General features: G+C 56.8%; 1 protein-coding gene across 1 annotated transcript in view; it reads right to left on the bottom strand.

Annotated features, from left to right (window-relative positions):
* Positions 1-19,199, bottom strand: part of wdr81 (WD repeat domain 81) — a 51,637-nt gene extending 32,438 nt beyond the window's left edge. Inside the window, exons 1-3 of the mRNA XM_059973737.1 lie at positions 18,081-19,199; positions 6,221-6,408; positions 5,467-5,648 (exon numbers count right to left, since the gene is read on the bottom strand). Of these exons, the coding sequence (XP_059829720.1) occupies positions 5,467-5,648; positions 6,221-6,334 (296 nt within the window). The 5' untranslated portion in view covers positions 6,335-6,408; positions 18,081-19,199. The remainder of the gene's footprint in view (positions 1-5,466; positions 5,649-6,220; positions 6,409-18,080) is intronic.
* Between the last annotated feature and the right edge of the window lie 2,152 nt (positions 19,200-21,351).

Below are 21,351 nucleotides of genomic sequence, written 5' to 3' on the forward strand. Positions count from 1 at the left end.
ACCGGTTCACAACACCCCCACCCACTGAGACCGGTTCACAACACCCCCACCCACACTGAGACCGGTTCACAACACCCCCACCCACTGAGACCGGTTCACAACACCCCCACCCACACTGAGACCGGTTCACAACACCCCCACCCACCGAGACCAGTTCACAACACCCCCACCCACACTGAGACCGGTTCACAACACCCCCACCCACACTGAGACCGGTTCACAACACCCCCACCCACTGAGACCAGTTCACAACACCCCCACCCACACTGAGACCAGTTCACAACACTCCCACCCACAGTGAGACCGGTTCACAACACCCCCACCCACAGTGAGACCGGTTCACAACACCCCCACCCACACTGAGACCGGTTCACAACACCCCCACCCACACTGAGACCGGTTCACAACACACCCACCCACAGAGACCGGTTCACAACACCCCCACCCACAGTGAGACCGGTTCACAACACCCCCACCCACAGTGACCGGTTCACCACACCCCCACCCACACCGAGACCGGTTCACAACACACCCACCCACAGAGACCGGTTCACAACACCCCCACCCACACCGAGACCGGTTCACAACACCCCCACCCACACCGAGACCGGTTCACAACACCCCCACCCACACAGAGACCGGTTCACAACACAGAGACCGGTTCACAACACCCCCACCCACACAGAGACCGGTTCACAACACAGAGACCGGTTCATAACACCCCCACCCACACTGAGACCGGTTCACCACACCCCCACCCACAGAGACCGGTTCACAACACAGAGACCGGTTCACAACACCCCCACCCACAGAGACCGGTTCACAACACCCCCACCCACAGTGACCGGTTCACCACACCCCCACCCACAGAGACCGGTTCAAAACACACCCACCCACAGAGACCGGTTCACAAAACCCCCACCCACACCGAGACCGGTTCATAACACCCCCACCCACACTGAGACCGGTTCACAACACCCCCACACACAGAGACTGGTTCACAACACCCCCACCCACACCGAGACCGGTTCACAACACAGAGACCGGTTCACAACACCCCCACCCACAGTGACCGGTTCACAACACCCCCACCCACACTGAGACCGGTTCACAACACCCCCACACACAGAGACCGGTTCACGACACCCCCACCCACACCGAGACCGGTTCACAACACCCCCACCCACACCAAGACCAGTTCACAATACCCCCACCCACACCGAGACCGGTTCACAACACCCCCACCGAGACCGGTTCACAACACCGAGACCTGTTCACAACACCGCCACCCACCAAGACCGGTACACAACACCCCCACCCACACCGAGACCGGTTCACAACACCCCCACCCACAGTGACCGGTTCACAACACCGAGACTGGTTCACAACACAGTGACCGGTTCACAACACCCCCACCCACACCGAGACCGGTTCACAACACCCCCACCCACACCAAGACTGGTTCACAACACCCCCACCCACACCGAGACCAGGTTCACAACACCCCCACCCACACCGAGACTGGTTCACAACACCACCACCCACACCGAGACCAGTTCACAACACCGAGACCGGTTCACAACACCCCCACCCACACCGAGACCGGTTCACAACACCGAGACCGGTTCACAACACCCACACCCACTGAGACCGGTTCACAACACCGAGACCTGTTCAGAACACCCCCACCCACTGAGACCGGTTCACAACACCCCCACCCACACCGAGACCGGTTCACAAAACCCCCACCCACACCGAGACCTGTTCACAACACCCCCACCCACAGAGACCGGTTCACAACACCCACTGAGACCAGTTCACAACACCGAGACCTGTTCAGAACACCCCCACCCACAGTGACCGGTTCACAATACCGAGACCTGTTCACAACAACACCACCCACCGAGACCGGTTCACAATACCCCCACCCACTGAGACCGGTTCACAACACCGAGACCTGTTCACAACAACCCCACCCACCGAGACCGGTTCACAATACCCCCACCCACTGAGACCGGTTCACATCACCGAGACCTGTTCACAACAACCCCACCCACCGAGACCGGTTCACAACACCCCCACCCACCGAGACCTGTTCACAACAACCCCACCCACCGAGACCGGTTCACAACACCCCCACCCACTGAGACCTGTTCACAACACCCCCACCCACACCGAGACCTGTTCACAACACCCCCACCCACCGAGACCGGTTCACAACACCCCCACCCACACCGAGACCGGTTCACAACACCCCCACCCACAGTGACCGGTTCACAACACCGAGACTGGTTCACAACACAGTGACCGGTTCACAACACCCCCACCCACACCGAGACCGGTTCACAACACCCCCACCCACACCGAGACCTGTTCACAACACCCCCACCCACCGAGACCAGTTCACAACACCCCCACCCACAGTGACCAGTTCACAACACCCCCACCCACACCGAGACCTGTTCACAACACCCCCACCCACCGAGACCAGTTCACAACACCCCCACCCACACCGAGACCTGTTCACAACACCCCCACCCACCGAGACCAGTTCACAACACCCCCACCCACAGAGACCGGTTCACAATACCCCCACACACCGAGACCGGTTCACAAAACCCCCACCCACACCGAGACCTGTTCACAACACCCCCACCCACAGAGACCGGTTCACAACACCCACTGAGACCAGTTCACAACACCGAGACCTGTTCAGAACACCCCCACCCACAGTGACCGGTTCACAACACCGAGACCTGTTCACAACAACCCCACCCACCGACACCGGTTCACAATACCCCCACCCACTGAGACCGGTTCACAACACCGAGACCTGTTCACAACAACCCCACCCACCGAGACCGGTTCACAATACCCCCACCCACTGAGACCGGTTCACATCACCGAGACCTGTTCACAACAACCCCACCCACCGAGACCGGTTCACAACACCCCCACCCACCGAGACCTGTTCACAACACCCCCACCCACCGAGACCTGTTCACAACACCCCCACCCACACCGAGACCTGTTCACAACACCCCCACCCACCGAGACCGGTTCACAATACCCCCACCCACAGAGACCGGTTCACAATACCCCCACACACAGAGACCGGTTCACAATACCCCCACCCACCGAGACCAGTTCACAACACCCCCACCCACAGTGACCGGTTCACAACACCCCCACCCACACCGAGACCTGTTCACAACACCCCCACCCACCGAGACCAGTTCACAACACCCCCACACACCGAGACCTGTTCACAACACCCCCACCCACCGAGACCGGTTCACAACACCCCCACCCACAGAGACCGGTTCACAATACCCCCACACACCGAGACCGGTTCACAAAACCCCCACCCACACCGAGACCTGTTCACAACACCCCCACCCACAGAGACCGGTTCACAACACCCACTGAGACCAGTTCACAACACCGAGACCTGTTCAGAACACCCCCACCCACAGTGACCGGTTCACAACACCGAGACCTGTTCACAACAACCCCACCCACCGAGACCGGTTCACAACAACCCCACCCACCGAGACCGGTTCACAACACCCCCACCCACAGAGACCGGTTCACAACACCGAGACCTGTTCACAACACCCCCACCCACTGAGACCGGTTCACAACAACCCCACCCACCGAGACCGGTTCACAACACCCCCACCCACAGAGACCGGTTCACAACACCCCTACCCACAGTGACCGGTTCACCACACCCCCACCCACAGTGACCGGTTCACAACACCCCCACCCACAGAGACCGGTTCACAACACCCCCACCCACACTGAGACCGGTTCACAACATGCCCACCCACAGTGACCGGTTCACCACACCCCCACCCACAGAGACCGGTTCACAACACCCCCACCCACACTGAGACCGGTTCACAACACCCCCACCCACAGAGACCGGTTCAAAACACACCCACCCACAGAGACCAGTTCATAACACCCCCACCCACACCAAGACCGGTTCATAACACCCCCACCCACACTGAGACCGGTTCACCACACCCCCACCCACAAAGACCGTTTCACAACACCCCCACCCACAGAGACCGGTTCACAACACCCCCACCCACACCGAGACCGGTTCATAACACCCCCACCCACACTGAGACCGGTTCACAACACCCCCACACACAGAGACTGGTTCACAACACCCCCACCCACACCGAGACCGGTTCACAACACAGAGACCGGTTCACAACACCCCCACCCACAGTGACCGGTTCACAACACCCCCACACACAGAGACCGGTTCACGACACCCCCACCCACACCGAGACCGGTTCACAACACCCCCACCCACACCGAGACCAGTTCACAATACCCCCACCCACACCGAGACCGGTTCACAACACCCCCACCGAGACCGGTTCACAACACCGAGACCTGTTCACAACACCCCCACCCACCAAGACCGGTACACAACACCCCCACCCACACCGAGACCGGTTCACAACACCCCCACCCACAGTGACCGGTTCACAACACTGAGACTGGTTCACAACACAGTGACCGGTTCACAACACCCCCACCCACACCGAGACCGGTTCACAACACCCCCACCCACACCAAGACTGGTTCACAACACCCCCACCCACACCGAGACCAGGTTCACAACACCCCCACCCACACCGAGACTGGTTCACAACACCACCACCCACACCGAGACCGGTTCACAACACCGAGACCGGTTCACAACACCCACACCCACTGAGACCGGTTCACAACACCGAGACCTGTTCAGAACACCCCCACCCACTGAGACCGGTTCACAACACCCCCACCCACACCGAGACCGGTTCACAAAACCCCCACCCACACCGAGACCTGTTCACAACACCCCCACCCACAGAGACCGGTTCACAACACCCACTGAGACCAGTTCACAACACCGAGACCTGTTCAGAACACCCCCACCCACAGTGACCGGTTCACAACACCGAGACCTGTTCACAACAACCCCACCCACCGAGACCGGTTCACAATACCCCCACCCACTGAGACCGGTTCACAACACCGAGACCTGTTCACAACAACCCCACCCACCGAGACCGGTTCACAATACCCCCACCCACTGAGACCGGTTCACATCACCGAGACCTGTTCACAACAACCCCACCCACCGAGACCGGTTCACAACACCCCCACCCACCGAGACCTGTTCACAACAACCCCACCCACCGAGACCGGTTCACAACACCCCCACCCACCGAGACCTGTTCACAACACCCCCACCCACACCGAGACCAGGTTCACAACACCCCCACCCACACCGAGACTGGTTCACAACACCACCACCCACACCGAGACCGTTTCACAACACCGAGACCGGTTCACAACACCCCCACCCACAGTGACCGGTTCACAACACCCCCACCCACACCGGTTCACAACACCCCCACCCACACCGAGAGAGCAACCCACATGCAAGATCCTCACCTGGTGAGGGGGGAGGTGAGCACTTCCAGCACAGGCAGCAGCAGGTCCTGGTTAATCTTCGGCAAGATGTCCATCAGGGTGGTGTCCGACAGGTAGACAATGATCTTGTGCATCAGAACCACTGCTGCCAACAGCCCTGCCTCCTTCCGACTGTTCAGCCGCCGGCTGTTGCTAGGGGCAACCTGTGGGACACAACCTACGGGGTCAGAGTGCAGCCAATACCATTTCCTCCACACTGACCTTTGCTCTGTGTCCACCCTGTTGGCTCAGTGATGGTCACACAGTCTGGGACCCATCCCAGCCGGCTGCCTCCCAGCTCATTTCCATGGTTTCCATTCCCCAGCACGTACTGTGCGTCACATCACTCAGCTGCCCACCCCTGCCTCCCTTGGCAGCAGCCTCAGCCCGTGACTAGACCACCCCTTCCTCAGTGTGATACTGTGGGATCAGTGCGACTGGGCGGTCAGTACAGATCAGTTGGGCCGAAGGGCATGATCTGCATCTCAATGGTACCCTGCCATCTGAATGCACACATTCCTGCTCCCCATCACCAATTCTCTGGGTGGAGGGACCGGTCAGTCCATAAACCAGAAATGTAAATAAGAGAGGGAGGGACAATGGGCTGTGGTCTCTGTGACCGAGCCCTCTAAACTAACCATTCCCCCGGTCACTTCTGATGGACGATGAGTGGGCCCCAGACCAAACACCCCTCCCCCATCCCAGGATCGGGATGAGGCCTGGGACATGGGCTTACCAGGTAGGCGACGTAGGGCAGGCACTGGTAGGTGAGTATAGGCTCCCCGTACAGCTGTGCCACGTGTATCAGGCAATCCAACACGGGCTGTGCCACCACGTCACCCAGTACCATCTGCTGCTTGTAGACACTGCCCACACATGGCACATCCTCTTCACTGCTCACCACAAACTGCTGCTTTTCCGCACCTGAGGATCAGACACAGAGTGAATCTCCCTCCACACCGTCCCATCACACTCCCAGGGTCAGACAAAGAGTGAAACTCCCTCCACACCGTCCCATCACAAACTCCTGGGGTCAGACACAGAGTGAATCTCCTTCACACCATCCCATTACACACTCCTGGGGTCAGACACAGAGTGAATCTCCCTCCACACCGTCCCATCACACAATCCCGGGGTCAGACACAGAGTGAAACGCCCTCCACACCGTCCCATCACACACTCCCGGGGTCAGACACAGAGTGAATCTCCCTCCACACCGTCCCATCACACACTCCCAGGGTCAGACACAGAGTGAATCTCCTTCACACCGTCCCGTTACACACTCCCGGGGTCAGACACAGAGTGAAACTCCATCCACACTGTCCCATCACACACTCCCGGGGTCAGACACAGAGTGAATCTCCCTCCACACCGTCCCATCACACTCCCAGGGTCAGACACAGAATGAAACTCCCTCCTCACCGTCCCATCACACTCATGGGGTCAGACACAGAGCGAAGCTCCCTCTACACCATCCCATCACACACTCCCAGGGTCAGATACAGAGTGGAACTCCCTCCACACCATCCCATCACACACTCCTGGGATCAGACACAGAGTGAAACTCCCTCCACACCATCCCATCACACACTCCCAGGGTCAGACACAGAGTGAATCTCCCTCCTCACCGTCCCATCACACTCCTGGGGTCAGACACAGAATGAAACTCCCTCTACACTGTCCCATCACACACTCCCTGGGTCAGACACAGAGTGAATCTCCCTCCACACCGTCCCATCACACACTCCCGGGGTCAGACACAGAGTGAATCTCCCTCCACACCGTACCATCACACACTCCCAGGATCAGACACAGAGTGAAGCTCCCTCCACACCGTCCCATCACACACTCCCGGGGTCAGACACAGAGTGAATCTCCCTCCACACCGTCCCATCACACACTCCCAGGATCAGAGACAGAGTGACTCTCCCTCCACACCGTCCCATCACACACTCCGGGGGTCAGACACAGAGTGACTCTCCCTCCACACCGTCCCATCACACACTCCCGGGGTCAGACACAGAGTGACTCTCCCTCCACACCGTCCCATCACACACTCACGGGGTCAGACACAGAGTGAAGCTCCCTCCACACCGTCCCATCACACACTCCCAGGGTCAGACACAGAGTGAATCTCCCTCCACACCGTCCCATCACACAATCCCGGGGTCAGACACAGAGTGAATCTCCCTCCACACCGTCCCATCACACACTCCCGGGGTCAGACACAGAGTGAATCTCCCTCCACACTGTCACATCACACACTCCCGGGGTCAGACACAGAGTGAATCTCCCTCCACACCGTCCCATCACACAATCCCGGGGTCAGACACAGAGTGAATCTCCCTCCACACCGTCCCATCACACACTCCCGGGGTCAGACACAGAGTGAATCTCCCTCCACACCGTCCCATCACACACTCCCGGGGTCAGACACAGAGTGAATCTCCCTCCACACCGTACCATCACACACTCCCAGGATCAGACACAGAGTGAAGCTCCCTCCACACCGTCCCATCACACACTCCCGGGGTCAGACACAGAGTGAAACTCCCTCTACACTGTCCCATCACACACTCCCTGGGTCAGACACAGAGAGAATCTCCCTCCACACTGTCCCATCACACACTCCCGGGGTCAGACACAGAGTGAATCTCCCTCCACACCATCCCATCACACACTCCCAGGGTCAGACACAGAGTGAATCTCCCTCCACACCGTCCCATCACACACTCCCGGGGTCAGACACAGAGTGAATCTCCCTCCACACCGTCCCATCACACACTCCCAGGATCAGAGACAGAGTGAATCTCCCTCCACACCGTCCCATCACACACTCCCGGGGTCAGACACAGAGTGAATCTCCCTCCACACCGTCCCATCACACACTCCCGGGGTCAGACACAGAGTGAAGCTCCCTCCACACCGTCCCATCACACACTCCTGGGGTCAGACAGAGTGAAGCTCCCTCCTCACCGTCCCATCACACTCCTGGGGTCAGACACAGAGTGAATCTCCCTCCTCACTGTCGCATCACACACTCCCGGGCTCAGACACAGAGTGACTCTCCCTCCACACCGTCCCCTCACACACTCCCGGGGTCTGATACAGAGTGAAACTCCCTCTACACTGTCCCATCACACACTCCCTGGGTCAGACACAGAGAGAATCTCCCTCCACATGGTCCCATCACACACTCCCGGGGTCAGACACAGAGTGAATCTCCTTCCACACCGTCCCATCACACACTCCGAGTGTCAGACACAGAGTGAATCTCCCTCCACACCGTCCCATCACACACTCCCAGGATCAGACACAGAGTGAATCTCCCTCCACACCGTCCCATCACACACTCCCGGGGTCAGACACAGAGTGAATCTCCCTCCACACCGTCCCATCACACACTCCCGGGGTCAGACACAGAGTGAATCTCCCTCCACACCGTCCCATCACACACTCCCAGGATCAGACACAGTGTGAAGCTCCCTCCACACCGTCCCATCACACACTCCTGGGGTCAGACAGAGTGAAGCTCCCTCCTCACCGTCCCATCACACTCCCAGGGTCAGACAGAGTGAAACTCCCTCCTCACCGTCCCCTCACACACTCCCGGGGTCAGATACAGAGTGAAACTCCCTCCACACCGTCCCATCACACACTCCCGGTGTCAGATACAGAGTGAAACTCCCTCCTCACCATCCCATCACACAATCCCGGGGTCAGACACAGAGTGAATCTCCCTCCACACCGTCCCATCACACACTCCCGGGGTCAGACACAGAGTGAATCTCCCTCCACACCGTCACATCACACACTCCCGGGGTCAGACACAGAGTGAAGCTCCCTCCACACCGTCCCATCACACACTCCTGGGGTCAGACAGAGTGAAGCTCCCTCCTCACCGTCCCATCACACTCCTGGGGTCAGACACAGAGTGAAACTCCCTCTACACTGTCCCATCACACACTCCCTGGGTCAGACACAGAGAGAATCTCCCTCCACACTGTCCCATCACACACTCCCGGGGTCAGACACAGAGTGAATCTCCCTCCACACCGTCCCATCACACACTCCCAGGGTCAGACACAGAGTGAATCTCCCTCCACACCGTCCCATCACACACTCCCGGTGTCAGACACAGAGTGAATCTCCCTCCACACCGTCCCATCACACAATCCCGGGGTCAGACACAGAGTGAATCTCCCTCCACACCGTCCCATCACACACTCCCGGGGTCAGACACAGAGTGAATCTCCCTCCACACCGTCCCATCACACACTCCCGGGGTCAGACACAGAGTGAATCTCCCTCCACACCGTACCATCACACACTCCCAGGATCAGACACAGAGTGAAGCTCCCTCCACACCGTCCCATCACACACTCCCGGGGTCAGACACAGAGTGAAACTCCCTCTACACTGTCCCATCACACACTCCCTGGGTCAGACACAGAGAGAATCTCCCTCCACACTGTCCCATCACACACTCCCGTGGTCAGACACAGAGTGAATCTCCCTCCACACCATCCCATCACACACTCCCGGGGTCAGACACAGAGTGAATCTCCCTCCACACCGTCCCATCACACACTCCCGGGGTCAGACACAGAGTGAATCTCCCTCCACACCGTCCCATCACACACTCCCAGGATCAGAGACAGAGTGAATCTGCCTCCACACCGTCCCATCACACACTCCTGGGGTCAGACAGAGTGAAGCTCCCTCCTCACCGTCCCATCACACTCCTGGTGTCAGACACAGAGTGAATCTCCCTCCTCACTGTCGCATCACACACTCCCGGGCTCAGACACAGAGTGACTCTCCCTCCACACCGTCCCCTCACACACTCCCGGGGTCAGATACAGAGTGAAACTCCCTCCTCACCGTCCCATCACACTCCCGGGGTCAGACAGTGTTAAACTCCCTCCTCACCATCCCCTCACACACTCCCGGGGTCTGATACAGAGTGAAACTCCCTCTACACTGTCCCATCACACACTCCCTGGGTCAGACACAGAGTGAATCTCCCTCCACACCGTCCCATCACACACTCCCAGGATCAGACACAGAGTGAATCTCCCTCCACACCGTCCCATCACACACTCCCGGGGTCAGACACAGAGTGAATCTCCCTCCACACCGTCCCATCACACACTCCCGGGGTCAGACACGGAGTGAATCTCCCTCCACACCGTCCCATCACACACTCCCAGGATCAGACACAGAGTGAAGCTCCCTCCACACCGTCCCATCACACACTCCTGGGGTCAGACAGAGTGAAGCTCCCTCCTCACCGTCCCATCACACTCCCAGGGTCAGACAGAGTGAAACTCCCTCCTCACCGTCCCCTCACACACTCCCGGGGTCAGATACAGAGTGAAACTCCCTCCACACCGTCCCATCACACACTCCCAGGGTCAGACACAGAATGAAACTCCCTCTGCACTGTCCCATCACACACTCCCGGGGTCAGATACAGAGTGAAACTCCCTCCACACCGTCCCATCACACACTCCCGGTGTCAGATACAGAGTGAAACTCCCTCCTCACCATCCCATCACACAATCCCGGGGTCAGACACAGAGTGAATCTCCCTCCACACCGTCCCATCACACACTCCCGGGGTCAGACACAGAGTGAATCTCCCTCCACACCGTCACATCACACACTCCCGGGGTCAGACACAGAGTGAAGCTCCCTCCACACCGTCCCATCACACACTCCTGGGGTCAGACAGAGTGAAGCTCCCTCCTCACCGTCCCATCACACTCCTGGGGTCAGACACAGAGTGAAACTCCCTCTACACTGTCCCATCACACACTCCCTGGGTCAGACACAGAGAGAATCTCCCTCCACACTGTCCCATCACACACTCCCGGGGTCAGACACAGAGTGAATCTCCCTCCACACCGTCCCATCACACACTCCCAGGGTCAGACACAGAGTGAATCTCCCTCCACACCGTCCCATCACACACTCCCGGTGTCAGACACAGAGTGAATCTCCCTCCACACCGTCCCATCACACAATCCCGGGGTCAGACACAGAGTGAATCTCCCTCCACACCGTCCCATCACACACTCCCGGGGTCAGACACAGAGTGAATCTCCCTCCACACCGTCCCATCACACACTCCCGGGGTCAGACACAGAGTGAATCTCCCTCCACACCGTACCATCACACACTCCCAGGATCAGACACAGAGTGAAGCTCCCTCCACACCGTCCCATCACACACTCCCGGGGTCAGACACAGAGTGAAACTCCCTCTACACTGTCCCATCACACACTCCCTGGGTCAGACACAGAGAGAATCTCCCTCCACACTGTCCCATCACACACTCCCGTGGTCAGACACAGAGTGAATCTCCCTCCACACCATCCCATCACACACTCCCGGGGTCAGACACAGAGTGAATCTCCCTCCACACCGTCCCATCACACACTCCCGGGGTCAGACACAGAGTGAATCTCCCTCCACACCGTCCCATCACACACTCCCAGGATCAGAGACAGAGTGAATCTGCCTCCACACCGTCCCATCACACACTCCTGGGGTCAGACAGAGTGAAGCTCCCTCCTCACCGTCCCATCACACTCCTGGTGTCAGACACAGAGTGAATCTCCCTCCTCACTGTCGCATCACACACTCCCGGGCTCAGACACAGAGTGACTCTCCCTCCACACCGTCCCCTCACACACTCCCGGGGTCAGATACAGAGTGAAACTCCCTCCTCACCGTCCCATCACACTCCCGGGGTCAGACAGTGTTAAACTCCCTCCTCACCATCCCCTCACACACTCCCGGGGTCTGATACAGAGTGAAACTCCCTCTACACTGTCCCATCACACACTCCCTGGGTCAGACACAGAGAGAATCTCCCTCCACATTGTCCCATCACACACTCCCGGGGTCAGACACAGAGTGAATCTCCTTCAACACCGTCCCATCACACACTCCGAGTGTCAGACACAGAGTGAATCTCCCTCCACACCGTCCCATCACACACTCCCAGGATCAGACACAGAGTGAATCTCCCTCCACACCGTCCCATCACACACTCCCGGGGTCAGACACAGAGTGAATCTCCCTCCACACCGTCCCATCACACACTCCCGGGGTCAGACACAGAGTGAATCTCCCTCCACACCGTCCCATCACACACTCCCAGGATCAGACACAGAGTGAAGCTCCCTCCACACCGTCCCATCACACACTCCTGGGGTCAGACAGAGTGAAGCTCCCTCCTCACCGTCCCATCACACTCCCAGGGTCAGACAGAGTGAAACTCCCTCCTCACCGTCCCCTCACACACTCCCGGGGTCAGATACAGAGTGAAACTCCCTCCACACCGTCCCATCACACACTCCCAGGGTCAGACACAGAATGAAACTCCCTCTGCACTGTCCCATCACACACTCCCAGGGTCAGACACAGAGTGAATCTCCCTCCACACCATCCCATCACACACTCCCGGGGTCAGATACAGAGTGAAACTCCCTCCACACCGTCCCCTCACACACTCCCGGGGTCAGATACAGAGTGAAACTCCCTCCACACCGTCCCATCACACACTCCCAGGGTCAGACACAGAATGAAACTCCCTCTACACTGTCCCATCACACACTCCCAGGGTCAGACACAGAGTGAATCTCCCTCCACACCGTCCCATCACACAATCCCGGGGTCAGACACAGAGTGAATCTCCTTCCACACCGTCCCCTCACACACTCCCGGGGTCAGATACAGAGTGAAACTCCCTCCACACCGTCCCATCACACACTCCCGGGGTCAGACACAGAGTGAATCTCCCTCCACACCGTCCCATCACACACTCCCGGGGTCAGACACAGAGTGAATCTCCCTCCACACCGTCCCATCACACACTCCCAGGATCAGACACAGAGTGAAGCTCCCTCCACACCGTCCCATCACACTCTCCTGGGGTCAGACAGAGTGAAGCTCCCTCCTCACCGTCCCATCACACTCCCGGGGTCAGACAGAGTGAAACTCCCTCCTCACCGTCCCCTCACACACTCCCGGGGTCAGATACAGAGTGAAACTCCCTCTACACCGTCCCATCACACACTCCCAGGGTCAGACACAGAATGAAACTCCCTCTACACTGTCCCATCACACACTCCCAGGGTCAGACACAGAGTGAATCTCCCTCCACACCGTCCCATCACACACTCCCGGGGTCAGATACAGAGTGAAACTCCCTCCACACCGTCCCATCACACACTCCCGGTGTCAGACACAGAGTGAATCTCCCTCCACACCGTCCCATCACACAATCCCGGGGTCAGACACAGAGTGAATCTCCCTCCACACCGTCCCATCACACACTCCCGGGGTCAGACACAGAGTGAATCTCCCTCCACACCGTCCCATCACACACTCCCGGGGTCAGACACAGAGTGAATCTCCCTCCACACCGTACCATCACACACTCCCAGGATCAGACACAGAGTGAAGCTCCCTCCACACCGTCCCATCACACACTCCCGGGGTCAGACACAGAGTGAAACTCCCTCTACACTGTCCCATCACACACTCCCTGGGTCAGACACAGAGAGAATCTCCCTCCACACTGTCCCATCACACACTCCCGTGGTCAGACACAGAGTGAATCTCCCTCCACACCATCCCATCACACACTCCCAGGGTCAGACACAGAGTGAATCTCCCTCCACACCGTCCCATCACACACTCCCGGGGTCAGACACAGAGTGAATCTCCCTCCACACCGTCCCATCACACACTCCCAGGATCAGAGACAGAGTGAATCTCCCTCCACACCGTCCCATCACACACTCCCGGGGTCAGACACAGAGTGAATCTCCCTCCACACCGTCCCATCACACACTCCCGGGGTCAGACACAGAGTGAAGCTCCCTCCACACCGTCCCATCACACACTCCTGGGGTCAGACAGAGTGAAGCTCCCTCCTCACCGTCCCATCACACTCCTGGGGTCAGACACAGAGTGAATCTCCCTCCTCACTGTCGCATCACACACTCCCGGGCTCAGACACAGAGTGACTCTCCCTCCACACCGTCCCCTCACACACTCCCGGGGTCAGATACAGAGTGAACCTCCCTCCTCACCGTCCCATCACACTCCCGGGGTCAGACAGTGTTAAACTCCCTCCTCACCATCCCCTCACACACTCCCGGGGTCTGATACAGAGTGAAACTCCCTCTACACTGTCCCATCACACACTCCCTGGGTCAGACACAGAGAGAATCTCCCTCCACATTGTCCCATCACACACTCCCGGGGTCAGACACAGAGTGAATCTCCTTCAACACCGTCCCATCACACACTCCGAGTGTCAGACACAGAGTGAATCTCCCTCCACACCGTCCCATCACACACTCCCAGGATCAGACACAGAGTGAATCTCCCTCCACACCGTCCCATCACACACTCCCGGGGTCAGACACAGAGTGAATCTCCCTCCACACCGTCCCATCACACACTCCCGGGGTCAGACACAGAGTGAATCTCCCTCCACACCGTCCCATCACACACTCCCAGGATCAGACACAGAGTGAAGCTCCCTCCACACCGTCCCATCACACACTCCTGGGGTCAGACAGAGTGAAGCTCCCTCCTCACCGTCCCATCACACTCCCAGGGTCAGACAGAGTGAAACTCCCTCCTCACCGTCCCCTCACACACTCCCGGGGTCAGATACAGAGTGAAACTCCCTCCACACCGTCCCATCACACACTCCCAGGGTCAGACACAGAATGAAACTCCCTCTGCACTGTCCCATCACACACTCCCAGGGTCAGACACAGAGTGAATCTCCCTCCACACCATCCCATCACACACTCCCGGGGTCAGATACAGAGTGAAACTCCCTCCACACCGTCCCCTCACACACTCCCGGGGTCAGATACAGAGTGAAACTCCCTCCACACCGTCCCATCACACACTCCCAGGGTCAGACACAGAATGAAACTCCCTCTACACTGTCCCATCACACACTCCCAGGGTCAGACACAGAGTGAATCTCCCTCCACACCGTCCCATCACACAATCCCGGGGTCAGACACAGAGTGAATCTCCTTCCACACCGTCCCCTCACACACTCCCGGGGTCAGATACAGAGTGAAACTCCCTCCACACCGTCCCATCACACACTCCCGGGGTCAGACACAGAGTGAATCTCCCTCCACACCGTCCCATCACACACTCCCGGGGTCAGACACAGAGTGAATCTCCCTCCACACCGTCCCATCACACACTCCCAGGATCAGACACAGAGTGAAGCTCCCTCCACACCGTCCCATCACACTCTCCTGGGGTCAGACAGAGTGAAGCTCCCTCCTCACCGTCCCATCACACTCCCGGGGTCAGACAGAGTGAAACTCCCTCCTCACCGTCCCCTCACACACTCCCGGGGTCAGATACAGAGTGAAACTCCCTCTACACCGTCCCATCACACACTCCCAGGGTCAGACACAGAATGAAACTCCCTCTACACTGTCCCATCACACACTCCCAGGGTCAGACACAGAGTGAATCTCCCTCCACACCGTCCCATCACACACTCCCGGGGTCAGATACAGAGTGAAACTCCCTCCACACCGTCCCCTCACACACTCCCAGGGTCAGATACAGAGTGAAACTCCCTCCACACCGTCCCATCACACACTCCCAGGGTCAGACACAGAATGAAACTCCCTCTACACTGTCCCATCACACACTCCCAGGGTCAGACACAGAGTGAATCTCCCTCCACACCGTCCCATCACACACTCCCGGGGTCAGACACAGAGTGAAACTCCCTCCACACCATCCCATCACACAATCCCGGGGTCAGACACAGAGTGAAACTCCCTCCACACCGTCCCATCACACAATCCCGGGGTCAGACACAGAGTGAATCTCCCTGCACACCGTACCATCACAGACTCCCGGGGTCAGACACAGAGTGAAACTCCCTTCACACCGTCCCATCACACACTCCCGGGGTCAGACACAGAGTGAATCTCCCTCCACACCGTCCCATCACACACTCCCGGGGTCAGACACAGAGTGAATCTCCCTCCACACCGTCCCATCACACACTCCCGGGGTCAGACACAGAGTGAATCTCCCTCCACACCGTCCCATCACACACTCCCAGGATCAGACACAGAGTGAAGCTCCCTCCACACCGTCCCATCACACACTACTGGGGTCAGACAGAGTGAAGCTCCCTCCTCACCGTCCCATCACACTCCCGGGGTCTGACAGAGTGAAACTCCCTCCTCACCGTCCCCTCACACACTCCCGGGGTCAGATACAGAGTGAAACTCCCTCCACACCGTCCCATCGCACACTCCCAGGGTCAGACACAGAATGAAACTCCCTCTACACTGTCCCATCACACACTCCCAGGGTCAGACACAGAGTGAAGCTCCCTCCTCACCGTCCCATCACACTCCCGGGGTCTGACAGAGTGAAACTCCCTCCTCACCGTCCCCTCACACACTCCCGGGGTCAGATACAGAGTGAAACTCCCTCCACACCGTCCCATCGCACACTCCCAGGGTCAGACACAGAATGAAACTCCCTCTACACCGTCCCATCACACACTCCCGGGGTCAGACACAGAGTGAATCTCCCTCCACACCGTCCCATCACACACTCCCAGGATCAGACACAGAGTGAAGCTCCCTCCACACCGTCCCATCACACACTACTGGGGTCAGACAGAGTGAAGCTCCCTCCTCACCGTCCCATCACACTCCCGGGGTCTGACAGAGTGAAACTCCCTCCTCACCGTCCCCTCACACACTCCCGGGGTCAGATACAGAGTGAAACTCCCTCCACACCGTCCCATCACACACTCCCGGGGTCAGACACAGAGTGAATCTCCCTCCACACCGTCCCATCACACACTCCCAGGATCAGACACAGAGTGAAGCTCCCTCCACACCGTCCCATCACACACTACTGGGGTCAGACAGAGTGAAGCTCCCTCCTCACCGTCCCATCACACTCCCGGGGTCTGACAGAGTGAAACTCCCTCCTCACCGTCCCCTCACACACTCCCGGGGTCAGATACAGAGTGAAACTCCCTCCACACCGTCCCATCGCACACTCCCAGGGTCAGACACAGAATGAAACTCCCTCTACACTGTCCCATCACACACTCCCAGGGTCAGACACAGAGTGAATCTCCCTCCACACCGTCCCATCACACACTCCCGGGGTCAGATACAGAGTGAAACTCCCTCCACACCGTCCCATCACACACTCCCAGGGTCAGACACAGAATGAAACTCCCTCTACACTGTCCCATCACACACTCCCGGGGTCAGACACAGAGTGAAACTCCCTCCACACCGTCCCATCACACAATCCCGGGGTCAGACACAGAGTGAATCTCCCTGCACACCGTACCATCACAGACTCCCGGGGTCAGACACAGAGTGAAACTCCCTTCACACCATCCCATTACACACTCCCGGGGTCAGACACAGAGTGAAACTCCCTCCACACCATCCCATCACACAATCCCGGGGTCAGACACAGAGTGAATCTCACTCCACACCGTCCCATCACACCGTCCGTCCCGTGAACATTATTTTCACCTCATTCTTCCAGGCAACATCATCTCCAGATTCAACAACTTGGTGTCCCGAACAGGAGTAAAGGACAGAAATAATGCAGAAGGTGGCAGGAAATTTCAGTGTGCGAGGCTTTCAATGTCAGGGAAGCATCTTGTTGCTGCCTCACTGCACTCTGCTCTGCTTTACTTTAAATGAAGTTAAACCGTACTGTTCAGCTACACATTGTGTATTAATTTGACGATTCAGTGTGATGCAGTCACTGCCCACGGTCCATCGTACAATCTGTTTTCTCAGGCTATAGATTCAGGCCCTGAGCCCCCAGTAATCAGAATCAGGTTGAATATCACCAGCGTATGTCGCGAAACTTGTTGTTCTTGCAGCAGCGGTACATTACAATACAGATAAAAAATATAATTACAATTTTATATATAGACAAAAATAGTGTTGCTGGGTTCACTGTCCGTTCAGAAATCGGATGGCAGATGGGAAGAAGCTGTTCCTGAATCATTGAGTGTGCGTCTTCAGGCTCCTCTACCTCTTCCCTGATGGTAGCAGTGAGAAGAGGACATGCTCTGGGTGATGGAGGGTCTTTAATGATGGATGTTGTCTGTTTGAAGCATCTTCTTTTGAAGGGGTCCTGGATGCTAAGGAGGCTGGTACCCATGAGTTTGCAACTTTCTGCAGCTTTTCCTGATCCTGTGCAGTGACGATGTCCTTGAAGCTGGAAAGGCGATGGTGGTACCGTGGTCAGCGTTACTGCCTTTCAGTAAGTGAACAACCGTTCGAAACCTACACACGTAGTGGGGAGGAGAACCATGGATGGGGCCAATTAGAGAAGCAACCTGCAGCAGGAAAACAGGGAACGGAACCTCACTAAGTGCCCGAGGGAATCAGCAGGTCCGGCAGCATCTATGGAGAGGAATAAACAGTCGACGTTTCAGACCGAGACCCTCCATCAGGACTGGAAAGGAAGGGGGACAAAGCCAGAATAAGGAGGTGGGGGAGGAGGAGGAGGACAAGCCAGCTGGTGAGTGGGAAAGGGACAGGGATGAAGAAAGAAGCTGGGAGGGAATAAGTGGAAGAGGCGAAGAGCTGAAGGAGGAGTAATCTGAAAGGGGAGGAGGGTGGACCAGGGCAGAAAGGGAGGGAGGAGGGAACCAGGGAGAGACCATGGCAGGCAAGGAGAGGAAAAGGAAATAGAGAGGAGCCAAAATGAGAAATGGAGAAAGAGGAAAGGGGGAGGAGGAGGAATTATCGAAAGTTAGAGAAATTGATGCTCATACTATCAGGCTGGAGGCTACCCAGGTGGAATATGAGGCTCTGCTCCTCCAGTCTGAGTGGGGCCTCGTCGTGGCAGTAGAGGGTGCCCTGGGTTGGCAAGTTGTAAAGGAAAGGGGAAGTACAATTAGTATGCGTGGCCATCAGCAAATCCTGCCTGTTGTGGGGGACAGAGTGAAGGAATCTCCAGTTGTTATGTTTGAACAGATGACTGAGGGTTTGAGTTCTCATCTAAACTGAGCTTTCTAACTGGGAAGAAACAGAATGAGGTGCATCATCAGTGAGAGTTTAACGGCAGCTGCCTTCCGGCCTGGGTAAAATCCAGAGAATGTCCGAGAGAAAAAAGGAAACTGTTTGGACATTTGCAGTCTAATCACAACTGAGAAAGAGGTGGTGCAGTCACTTACATCATCAATCAGTGGCAAACTCCATCTCACGCTCCCGGAACACATCCTGTGGTCAGGAAAGATCACGAGCTTGAGGTGGATGAAGAGGGCTGGACTTTGCAAGCCCATACTCACATCATTCTACAGATGTGTAATAGAGAGCCCCTGGACCAAGGTCCCCTAACAACAACCTCAGTGCAAAGAACCGGAATTAGTTTATTATTGTCTTGTCTTGCAAACTGTTCATAGTTTACTGGAAAGGGACAAAGCAGAACCCTCTCAGCAGAGTGTCTGAGGTAGATAATTTACCCAACATTAATCAGCTGGGGAAAGGGGGAATTCTTGTCGAGAGACACAACCCACCAAACCGGTTTGACCAGCTAAGCAAGTGAACAGGACAGCCAATCAATACACTGACAAGTTCACTCCTCTGGTGGCTGAACCATTAACCATCTCGCTGATAGCTGGTTGTTTTCTCTGGAGCTGAAACATTGGCATGAGGAAGACTGGCCTCTGTACAACAGGCAAAACTGAGAGTGCTGATGGAGACTTGTAAGATGGCAGAAGGAAAAGCAGCCGACATCGACACAGATTCTGATAGCTTTTGGTGTAGTTCACAACTCTGATCATTTCTGGAGGCAAAGGGGATTTCTAACAGCTGCAAGAACCGCCACCAAGAATGGACAGTTGCTGCAAGAATTCATGGATGTTGTACAGTTGCCGACAGAAGTGGCCGTATTGAAATGTAAAGTCCACTCCAAGTTCATTCGTTATGTGCCCTATCATGTGACATGGGCAATCACGGTCTTTCCATGACCACAATTGTTTTTGGCACATTTTTCTGCAAAATGATTTGCTGTTGCCATTGCCTTCTGGCCAGTGCCTTTACAAGACGGGTGACCCCAGCCATTACCGATACTCTTCAGAGACTGTCTGCCTGGAGTCAGTGGTCACATAATCAGGACTTGTGCAGAGTAAAGTCTAGAATTAACTCAGACTCGAAATAAACACGACGGCAATTCAATCAAAAGGCAAAACCACAAACAGTAGTACTAGAAATGGAACTCTGTGATTGAGCACTGAGTGCTCAGCACAAAGTCATTAAGTGCAGACTTTTCCTGAAGGAAAGTGGCAGGCAATCATTGGCAGTCCGCATTTTGAAGGGACAGTGGTAGCTAACCATACTCCGGGGAAATGGAGCTCTGAAACTTGGATGCCTGCGGCTGTTCAGACTAGCCTTTGCTATTCACCTCCTTTGCTGGTGAAGAGCTTTCTGTAGGGGCACAATTGAGAGCATCCTGACTGGCTGCATCACTGCCTGGTCTGGGAACTGTACCTCCCTCAATCGCAGGACTCTGCAGAGAGTGGTGCGGACAGGCCAGTGCATCTGTAGTTGTGAACTTCCTACTATCCAGGACATTTACAGAGACAGGTGTGTAAAAAGGGCCTGAAGGATCATTGGGGACCCGAGTCACCCCAACCACAAACCGTTCCAGCTGCTACCATCCGGGAAATGGTACCGCAGCATAAAAACCAGGACCAACAGGCTCCGGGACAGCTTCTTCCACCAGGCCATCAGACTGATTAATTCATTCTGACACAACTATATTTCTATGTTACATAGACTG

This window comes from Hypanus sabinus, chromosome 6, assembly GCF_030144855.1.
Source record: "Hypanus sabinus isolate sHypSab1 chromosome 6, sHypSab1.hap1, whole genome shotgun sequence".
Lineage (NCBI taxonomy): Eukaryota > Metazoa > Chordata > Chondrichthyes > Myliobatiformes > Dasyatidae > Hypanus > Hypanus sabinus.